The sequence below is a fragment of the Pyrgilauda ruficollis genome, unplaced genomic scaffold (assembly GCF_017590135.1).
Source record: "Pyrgilauda ruficollis isolate IOZ18807 unplaced genomic scaffold, ASM1759013v1 scaffold49, whole genome shotgun sequence".
Taxonomy (NCBI): domain Eukaryota; kingdom Metazoa; phylum Chordata; class Aves; order Passeriformes; family Passeridae; genus Pyrgilauda; species Pyrgilauda ruficollis.
In genome coordinates this window covers 2,533,369-2,544,305 of record NW_024526488.1, presented here as the reverse complement: position 1 = coordinate 2,544,305, position 10,937 = coordinate 2,533,369, and the positions used below count along the sequence as shown (strand labels likewise).

At 39.6% G+C, this 10,937-nt stretch overlaps 1 protein-coding gene across 3 annotated transcripts in view; it reads right to left on the bottom strand.

Annotated features, from left to right (window-relative positions):
• Positions 1 to 2,448: 2,448 nt before the first annotated feature.
• Positions 2,449 to 10,937, bottom strand: part of DENND1B (DENN domain containing 1B) — a 152,572-nt gene continuing 144,083 nt past the window's right edge. For all 3 annotated transcript variants that reach the window (XM_041479593.1, XM_041479595.1, XM_041479594.1), the window contains one exon: positions 2,449 to 9,736. In XM_041479593.1, coding sequence (XP_041335527.1) covers positions 9,185 to 9,736 — 552 coding nt within the window. In that variant the 3' untranslated portion in view covers positions 2,449 to 9,184. The remainder of the gene's footprint in view (positions 9,737 to 10,937) is intronic.

Sequence of the window (10,937 nt, the reverse complement as noted above, 5' to 3'; positions counted from 1 at the left end):
AGACTCTACTCTGCTTTATCTGAACACCAGCAAACCCACAACAACACTCCGGGCATTGCTTAGGTTTTTGTTGTTGTTATTGCTTGTCACATCAAATAAAAATCTAAATCCCTAAATTTGATAAAGTTATTTTTCATTTTGTGAACATGAGGTTAACACAGAGTGAATTCTGCAATGAAAATGCAATGCTTTGCCCATCATTCAGGATCGGCTGCAGCTGCACTGTGCTAAACTAAAAGTGAGTTGCAAAAGCAATTCTCATCTGCTTTTGAAGCACAAGCAAGAAGTTACTAATGAATAGGAGAGTTTTTGATTTCTCCTTCTAAATAAATCACCAGTAAATCAGTGCTTTGAGCTGCATTTTTCCCTCAAATGACACAACTCCTAACAGATGAGCCAGCTTTTGTACCGAGGGTGGTACCACAGGGCTGGTACCCCAAACCCCTGAGTTCTTCACAGACACTTAGTTTTGTATGGACAGGAAGAGTCCTGCTGCACCACCTGTGTAAAATCTGCCAACTTAACTTAGACTGCCTTTTCTCATTATCTCCTCTTTTTCAGTCCTTTCTCATTCTTGGGCTTGAAAGAACTTGACTCAAATATCCACAGCAGGCAAGTTGCAACCATACTCTCAAATGCCCTGAGATAAAAACTAAGCAAAGCAGGTGAACTTTACCTGAAAGACTTCATAGCTTCCCACTCCTTCAGCAAAGATTCTCTTTATAATGTCTTCAACTGACTCATAATCTGGACCTACGACAAAAAGTTCATTTTCACAACTATCATTTCAACAGGTGAATTTTAACACATCTACTGGAAAAATCAAAGGAATAACTACAAGATGTGCTATGCTTAATCTAGCAGTGAGGATCCCTTTGCAAGCACACTTCACAGCTGGTATCACTCTGCTGGCTGCAGTAAGTTAGCACAGACCTAATGGCAAGTAAAAATCACACCCTCATTGTTTTGTCTTACCAGTTGTGGATTGACTATATAAATATTGAAACCATAGTGTCTATGCATAAGGTATCAAAATGCTTTTAACATAGAAGAGTGAATAAGAGATTACACTGCATAGCCATTCAAGGGAAAATTCCAGCTGAATTATAGTCACACACCTGCAACTACATTAAAAAGCTCCTGTGAGAAGCTTCCCCCATGTCTGACAGAGGCAATGCCAGCCAGCTCCAGGATGGATCCATGGCTGACCAAGGCTGAGCTGATCAGCTACAGTGGCAGCACCTCTGGGATAACACAGTCAAGGGGGGAAAATACCCTGTGCAACAGCAGCTGAGAGAGAGGAGAGAGTACAAGAAAGCAGCAGCTCTGCAGACACCCAGGTCAGTGAGGAAGGAGGGGCAGGAGGTGCTCCAGGAGGTGCTCCAGGAGCCGGAGCGGACAGTCCCCTGCAGCCCCGGGTGCAGCCCATGGTGAGGTAGCTGAGCCCCTGCAGCCCAGGGCAGTCCATGGGGGCAGAGATCCACCCACAGCCCATGGAGGAATTCCTCCATGCTGGAGCTGGGGAAGAGTCAGGAGCTCTCCCCCGAGAAGGATGGAGCAGAAGAGCCCAGCCAGGGTCACCTCAGCCCTTACATGTCCTTTTGTCCCCCAAGTTACAGATAAAACCTACCTTCATTTTACTCCCCATCTCCCCCAAAGGCAAGAGGTGCTTCCTGCAGCAGCCCCTCCCCAGCAGCAGCAGGGAGGGGGATGAAGGCAGGTCCAGCTGTGCCAGTGGGTCACTCAGCCCAGCAGGGCCACCAGGTGCCACAGGGGCTGCAGCCAGGCCCAGGGGAGCAGGGCACAAGAGCAGGGGCTGTCCAGGTTTGTAAAAAGGGGAGGTCCCAGCACTTCTCAGCAGCACAGTGTGACCCCTCATCAGATCCCACCACAGCTACAGGAGGTCAGGCACCCCTCCTACCTCCCAACAGAATCCCCAAGAGCTCTCTGACAATACTTGGCTGAGCAGTACAAAAATACTTGGTGAAATCCCAAATATTATTACCTTTTTTAACATCTAGTGTGAAAGGTTCAAACCACAGCACCCATCAGTTATTACTGTGCCTTCTTCTTGCTTGTTTCTCCTTAATATGTGGATTTCTTAACCCACAAAAAAGATAATATACCTACTTTTTTGGCAGTAATCTGAAGATCTAGAGCCCAAGAAAAGCTGTTTAACAAAAAGGAATTATTAGGTAAGGTTTTTAAAAGATCCAAAATACCACTGGAATTTCAAAGGACATCAACATTTAACATTTGCACTAATCAATTCATTATTGCATTCAAGGAAACACATTTTGCTTTCTCTATATTAGAGAAAATGAAATGTTCATTCAGTGGAGAAAAACTTCCAAAATAATACTGGATCATTTCAATCTTTATGCCTGATAGGCACGAAAATGCTCCTCAGATCAACCCATCAAACAAGAACCTGCATCACCCAAGCAATTTGGATATTGTTAAATTTTATTTTATAGTACAGTGTTGGGCACTTTATGGTCACGTGGAATTCACCAAAAACTTCTACTGATGCCACAAACTTGGGAAGGAAAAAGAAAAAACAAACCACATCACATATCACAGCTCACTTAATACATCTAGACAGTGCACTACTAACAGTAGTCTAAGGTCAGAATTACAGTTCTCAAGATGACTTTGAACAGTAGTCCAGAAGGTGCAAAAGTGTGGAGTAAATTTGGCTCTAGTTTTGTTAAAAGGTCAGTAATTAAATTTTCAAAACTGTAAGGACAATGCTGGTTGTTTGGTGTGTGTGTGTGTGTTTTTAATCTCAAAATTACCAATAAAATCTCAATGTATCCTGTACTTCATACCTCTCTTTTAAGTATTAAAGGCTCACAATAAGGGATATTATTGGGAATGGTTATCAAGGGTCACCAAAAAAATGTTATAAAAAAATAATTAGAAGCATCAAGATACATGATGTTGCTTTGTTCCATGTCGAGGCATTTCTCATCAAATCTGGCACGAATTTAAAATCAACAAACACAAACTGTTTGCCAAACATCTAAGCATTTTAAATTGCTCTTCCTCCTCAAAAATCATGAAGTAACAGATGTGATGTGCTTGTGTGCAAGCTGCACCAAGATTAGCTCTTCCACAGTGCTTTATTGCCTCATTCAAGTATATTAACTTAAAGAAGGTCTCAAGGAAAAACCAAAGGTTAAAAGAAAATGTACATCAATATACAAAGAAATTAATTTACAAAAACTTAAAAGGATACTGGCAACACTAGTAGATGTTTTAAGTAATGACTTATGAAAATTACGGATGTCACAAACTGAATTCTTGTGGTCATCGCTGGTCCTGAAAAGCAGTGCTTAACACCTCAGCTTTTTACCCATGGTTAACAAGTGATCAAAGCATAAGCTAAACATCATAAAGTCAAATAGTTATCCTCACTTCAATTTAACCAGGTTTTACTTTTAAGAGTTACCTGGAACTACTGGTATGTGAACATTGGCTTAGGCCTTATTAGTTCTACAGAATGTGACATCCATAATCATTCCCAGTCACTAGAAATATACATTTGCCTCATTAGAATAGATTTCTTCATGTTTTTATCATACAACCGTATTTCAAAGTTACATGTAATTTTACACAGTTCTAAAAAATACTATTTCATGGGTCTGCTTGAAAGCAGATGTGCACTACTAAATTACTTTGAAACAAGGGGCAATATTGCACAAAATTCACTGAAGATTTGAAAGTCAACACATTTTCCCCTTCCAACCAAGCTGCTCCCTTATTTCTAACAGAAAGGATGTTAATTCACACAGAATCATAATAAATGTCAACGTACTTCAACCCAACTTATTTTCCAAATGCTAATACTGTTACTGGATTCTAAATACAAGTGTTGTTAGTATTGAGCTAAGTAATAGTACAATTTAATTGAGTACCCTTTACTACAGTACACCTTGGAGTAACTTCCAACCGCGTTACCTGCTTCATACCCCAACCCAGCAGAGGATGGCAATGGCCCTGCCAGCTACGTGGGTTGTGGATGTCCCTCTAGACTGAGGTGGCTGTGCACTCACCAGGAAACTCTACAAGAATAAGTGAAGCAGCTTTCAGAAAGACCTGTCAAGTACTTTCAACTGGCCACTGACTGAAACTGTGGAACAGATATTGCAAAATGGATCAAGGGAGGTTTTGCACAAACAAACCACATCATCCCTTTCCGTTCCTTTATTTTCAACACCCTGAGGAACACGAATTCTAGGCCAGCTGTGGTCCATGCTCCTGGGGTGAAGAGGAGGACACGCTCTGGTCAGCTCAGATTCTGCTAACAAGCAAACAACACCCAGCAGAGACAGACATGCCTAATAGCAGCAAAGAAGTTACTGAAGACAAGTCACATCACCATTCACACTGGTTTTGCTGGTGCAGTTATTTCTACATTCATTCTTCAAAGATTTACTGCAATACCATGGGAATGGACAGCCTTCACCATCCTGAGCTTTGCAATATGGAAGCTGTTTATTAGCAACATTTGTTTAGCCTGAAATTCCAGGCTCTTGGGAATGCACTGGCTAGAGTCTCACAGCACCTGGACTAGAGGCTGGTGACAAGGGAGGAGATGCTAACTCCTTGGAAATAAAGCTCCTCTTGAGCTCTCCCTGAGGAGTCAGGGAGGTCCATGGTTAGGGGTTCTTCCTGCAGGACAGGGTACGGTCAGGATTACACAGGGGGCATTTGCAAAAGGGCCTCATGCTGGCACTTATTATTGCATGAAATGTTTCTTTGATTACTTACATGCATAGAGAAAGTATTTTAGATGCTCCTAGCAATTCTATTAGACAGCTGCACCAACAAAACATTGTTCTGTAGAACTGAGTATCATTGATTGCAGGTGGATAAGGAGAAGCTGTTTTAAACACCTGGGTTAACTGCTCTTTTGCCTAGACTTTACATTGGTTACAAGAACACGAGGTTGTAAACTAGCTCATCCTAAAACCTGAGAAGACATCTAAAACAGAATTTTAAGGTCTAAAACACTCTTCTAATAGATTGGGTGGGATTTTCAGAAGCACCCAGCACTTGTCTAAAACTCTGCCTGAAGTCTGTGTTACAATGCCTGAGAGGGGACTTCAGCCAGTGCTGAGAGTTTCTGATGATCCCACCCCAACAGCAGCAGCACCACTGAAATGCTAAATGACAAGGAAGGGTTCAGTCAACAACTTCTATGACAACTTCTACAACTACATTTTTTCTTCAGAACAAGTCTATTTTTCAGAACTACATGATGCCCAAAAATGTGAGATGGAAGAGCAAACCACTGCCTATTCTACACAGACTGCCCTCTGCATGCATAGAGGGTGGGTAGGGATCACCTCTGCATCCACAGCCCTTCCCTGGTATCTGCAGTTTTCCTCATTACATCTCTACACGCGTGAATGGGAAGGTTCTGACTAGGACAACATATTATCCATTCTGCAAATCCCACAGGGAGTTAACTCCACAGGTAATATTACTTTTACCTACATGACTGAGCTGGAACCACTGTAACTGAGCTAGAACTGAAATCTGGAATTCTTCGAAGTTACTATCTCTCCTGGGGACTTCCAGGCTCTGCTTCACCACACTGCACTGGAACAACCCAGGAATCCCTTTGTCCTTCCATTGCCCTTACTTTTTCCTCCCAAACCAGATGAGTGATACGGCTCATTTTAGGCAGACATCTATGCAAAATAAACTCGAAAATATTAATCTCAAGTCCTGGTTTGACTTTCTACATCGGAAATTTGTTCCTATGTGTAAGTAACAGATCACAAAGCTTAATCAAATAACCTGGTATCTCCCTTAAACAGGAGAAATTGAAGATTTTTGAGATCCTGAAGAAAAGAGATGCCTCTGAAGAAGACCACAGGAGCTCTGACTGAGCACAATTCAGTTCTCACCAGTAGCTGGTGATCAATGTTGATGATTTTCAAAGACACTAGAAGGATTTCCACAACTCAAAAGCATACAAGTATAAAACTTGCAAAGTACTGGACCTGGAAATTTTATCTTAATATAGAACCCACTGTGGTACTAAAAATACTGCATATGTAGCCAATAAACAATTTTATATTATCACAAGGACAGAGAACAAGAGTGTTGAACCAGAAATATCAGTTTGGACTCTTATCTATTTGGTAACTGGCAATTCTATTCAAATAAGGCACAAATATTAGCCTTTTTAAAAGATCACTGATAGTAAGTGGAAAAGATCCTGTATATTACAGAGTAAAAAATGTACCTACAGTTAAAATCAACATATATATAAGACCAATCTATTTCTGAACCCACATAAGGTTCAAAACCAAAAAAGACATACTATTTAATGATTGTAAACAAACTATAGCTTTGTAAATAGTAAGGAAACAATGCAGCATAAGCACAGAAACATTTTGTCTGAAATGAAAATTATTCCAAATTGAAAGTAAACAGATTCTATTTAATCTGTTTACTTCTTTTCAGCCTGTATTTTCACTCCATGAAGCAGTGAACTATTACTACAATGCCTCCATTTTGAAAGCTTCCACTAGAATACTTTCAATTTTATGATCCTTATAAAAACTTAAGAATACTGGCAGTCTCACATGGCTTCCATATTTATTCCACAAAGCTGAGAATGGAACAACCTATGTGATTATTTGCTCAGCATCTAACCCTCACATAAAGCCACTAAGATTTATGCCTGTATTAGACAGTAATTTTTGATAAACCATTTTCTGGCAGCATTCCTGGTTTGATGGTTTTGAAAGTAATAATGGCCATAAATTCTGGGGTTTTTTTCTATTTTCCTCCTTAAAACATTTATACTGTTTACTAACTTTAATAAATGAAGAAAACAAAGCAACTTAGATTGAACCATGGATAGAAACATCATGTGAGTTGGAGAGAAAAGGAAAAGTTGAACCTTTAAATTCTCACCACAAAATGCAAGGAGATGAATGAGAAGGAGTGAGAAGTGCTACAAGAACAAAAACCTGTGTATTGCCTTTTGCAGCACTATGCTTGGGCAATGTTTAGTACCAGCAAGGGAGAAGAATGCCCTCAAGTCATTAATGCCAGCTTTAAACAAGAAACCATCAGGTTGCTCTGGAACTTTTTCATCTGAACAGCACATGAGCACATGAGCCACTTGGCCTGATATACTCGCAACACTGAGAGTGAAGATTTTAGTTATTTTTATGATATTATGGATTTCTAATAGTGCAAAATATTTTGCCAAGTAACATTTTTTGTTATTACAAAAGTTCACAACATATCATGTTGATGCACAAGAGGAAACCAAATGATAAACAAATAGTTTGGAGTACAGAGTTCTGGATGTACAACTGCTAACTCTGGAACACAGATTCTCCAGCAATGCAGATGCCCTCCAAAATGTTCATGCTTGATCAGACACAGATATTTCTGCAAGATTTGAACTTTTACTATGTTTTAGCTTTGTTGCACTGATTAAAAAATTAATTCTGGAGGTTCATCCTCAGTGGCAAGTACTGGCCCAGCCCTTCTCATTCTGGAGCAAAATGAAATTTTGCACTAACCCCAGATTTCACTCTACTGAGCCTCTCTGGTGAGGTTCCAAACAATGCCTCTGCCATGACATGGAGCAATTCCCTTAGGTCAGCTACCTTGTAAGAAAGCAGCAAAAAAACCCCTTTGCATTTGTGTCAGCTGGAAGGAAAATGAATTAATACTCATATCAGTGAGGCAACTGATATGAAACTCTGCTACAAACGACTATTAAGGTACTAAAGCACAATCTGATCCAATACCAGCCCCAGGAACATGCTCACTCAGGCCTAGGCCGAAATTAACAGAAATCATTAAAGACAAAAAGGAAAAGAAAAAAGGTTTCTGACTTAGAAGAGAAGCAGAATGCTATTTCTACCAACTGTACCACAAATATCCCCCTCAAAGCTGACAATTCCAATCTGCTGAAACTGATTAACTGTCTCTTCTGTCCTAAGCTGTTGGAGAGACAAGGTATGTATGGTGAGGTGGAAAAAGAAAAGACAAAGAAAATTTTAAAAATTAAAGAGCTGCTCCACAGAGTATCAAAAATCCTCAGACTTTAAATATCCAAATATTTGTCAGGAACACTGCCAGAAGGAGGAAAAATGGTTGTTCTAAATACATTATACATCATGACCATTTACTCTCCTTCACTGAATTTAGAAAGAAGTTTTTGGTTGTCCAACTTGGCTAAAATGAGAGTCGGATATATACAGTCTCAAACTGAATCCATAAATTTAGCTTTCTAGTGTTACAAATCAGGCACAAATTAGTTTTCCAACTATTAAACTGCAGAAAATAAAAAAATAATAGAAATATATCAATTCCACTTACACTTTCCTTTCTGAGAATTTTTAGGTGAATTAGTCTACCTAGGGAAACTGATAATGTGTCTTTAAAGTGTCTTAGTTGTAAACAGAAGTCAATAAATGTCACATTATAATTCAGCACTTCATGTACTTTAAAGAAGAGAGAAAACCACGTGCTACCTTTCTGAAGTCTGGAAGACAGAGCCACAGTTTTAGTTTGGAGTAAATTCCAAGTTATAGTCACAAGAAATTCCTTAATCTATAAAAAGTCTCCTTTCCTCCCCCCACCCTTGCTGAAGCAAATTCCTGCCATGGAAAATCATTATTGCTGTTTTGTAGATTTGCATTCATCTTCTAAGACAGTTAAACCCCTTCTCAAAAGATTAAGGCAATTATTATTCATTACAAATATTAACATTTGTACATTTCAGACAAATCAGATTGCTTGGTTCATTTCATACTAATGGGATTAACATAGTACCTTCAAAACCTGGCTACCTTCAGGTGACACCCTTGCTGCTTAGAGGAAGCAAATGCTAGGAAGCACCATACACTTGCTGTATTTTTAACACAGAGACTAACTAGTACCTGATTTGAGAGCGCATTCATACATTTAGTTCCATTTTGTGGACCTAACTACAGCCAACAAATGAACTGAGTAAATGTAGAAGCGGATGTCCAATGGCAGAAAATGCATACTCAACTGAAGAGAATTATTTTTATAACTGAAGATCTCTTATTCCTTTTCATTTTTTTGGTTATCATCTCATATGGAGTTACATGGAGTCCTGAGCAGTCTCCCTTTAACATCTGATGGGAGTCAAGTTTCTCTTTTCATACTTTTCTTATGTTTTATTTCCACTTCTACTGCTGGACAAGCTATCCTTTGAAATATTTAAACCATAGTGAAAAGCAGAATTCAGTTTACATAATGACACCACTTCCTGAAGAAGTCCACCTTCTTCTGGAGTTTCATCTCCTTCCTTCCCACCTTTCTCCCAAGGGACCAGAATAGATGGCTGTTGAGCAAGACCTGCTGGGAGCTGATCTTCTGAGGTATTGCTTAGTGTTTCATTAGGCTTTGCATACTGACAGGAAGAAAAGCCTGCTTTGAAACTTTCGAGGGAAGTAAACTGGGCACTTGGTCGTACTGGAGACAGGGATGTCAAACTAGTGGTGTCCATCTTGTCAGTAGTAAAGGTTTTGCCACTGTTTTCTTCTTCCATCCTTGAGAGAGATTCTCTCTGGCCACCAGAAGAAACTTGCTTCCTTGGTGACGGGGGCAGCTGCTTCCCATGGAGAACACTGTCATCCTGGCCGAGGTTCCACTCTGCCTGGTCATTAGCACTGCTGCAGAGCAGGGTAAGGTTGCTCTCACTAGGTGCATTTGACTTGTTCTGAAAGAAAAAACATGTGTTCATAGTTAATGTCACAAGAAACATCTCTACAGTGGTATTTTTGAAACACAAGTACTGGAAGGGATTTTGTATGTTCCTAAATCATGGATTCCCTTTGGGGCTCAGTGTTACATAACAACTATCCCAGACACAATGCAAGGCCAAGTGTTTTTACATTTCCTCACAGAACACTGTCTCTTAGCCTAAGGACTGCCTCTGGTACCACAAAGAGGAAGGATTTCTGTCTCCTCTGTCCATTCAGTCTTGACACAAGCAGTTTTGACAGTGAACAAAGACACACTTTTCTCATTTGTACCCATAATATGAGAGGGAGGGGGACTAAAACTAAAACCAGATGGCATTTCCTCTTTGCTTCAGTAATTAATTATACCAATTTTCAATATTAAAGTTTTTTGGTCAAACAAAACTGGGCATTTTATTAATCTAACCCCTGTGTGACACTCATAATATAAAATTTTACAGGCTTTATAAATATTTGCATCAGTATTTGCTGCTCCAGTAACAAATCTTCTACTATAGGATCCCTTTCAGCAAAAGTAAGTGTTGGACAGCTGACATGTGCTGGAATTCAGAAACACTAAGCTTTTTTGGCTAATACCACAGCAGTGACTTGGTGAAAGTTTTAAAACTGTAGGCAAGCAGAGTGTTTACACTAAAGGACCGGTGCAACTCTACCTAAAATAGGAACAAGGAGCCCTCTTAGAAAACTCTGGAGTACTATTCTAGCAGTGTTTCAGGTGCAATTACCACCTGGATTCCATGACTTAAATCAAGAAGGAAATATCATCGTATCACTATGACTAGTCTAAGTCTACAAGGTGAAAAATGCCTTTTAAACCACATTAAAAAATCCTAAACCAGCTCAAGGCATATCAGATTTAACAGAAAAAAAATATATTATATAAACATAATATTAAACTATTTGATTAAGTAAATTATTATACTGTTCACAGCTCTCTATGTGGTTACTGCTTTAAGGGAAAAATATGTTCCAAGATGACTTAGTAACCTGGACAATTTCTTGGCTGCTAAAAAACCATCATGCAGTGGCCAGCATGAGTGTACTGTTATATAGCCCTAGGAAGACACATCAGCAATTCTAAAGACTGTGCTGCAGTGTCTGAGCTGCATGTTGTTCATTCCATAAGTGCAGGATTCCACTGTAAATGGACTTGGGTTG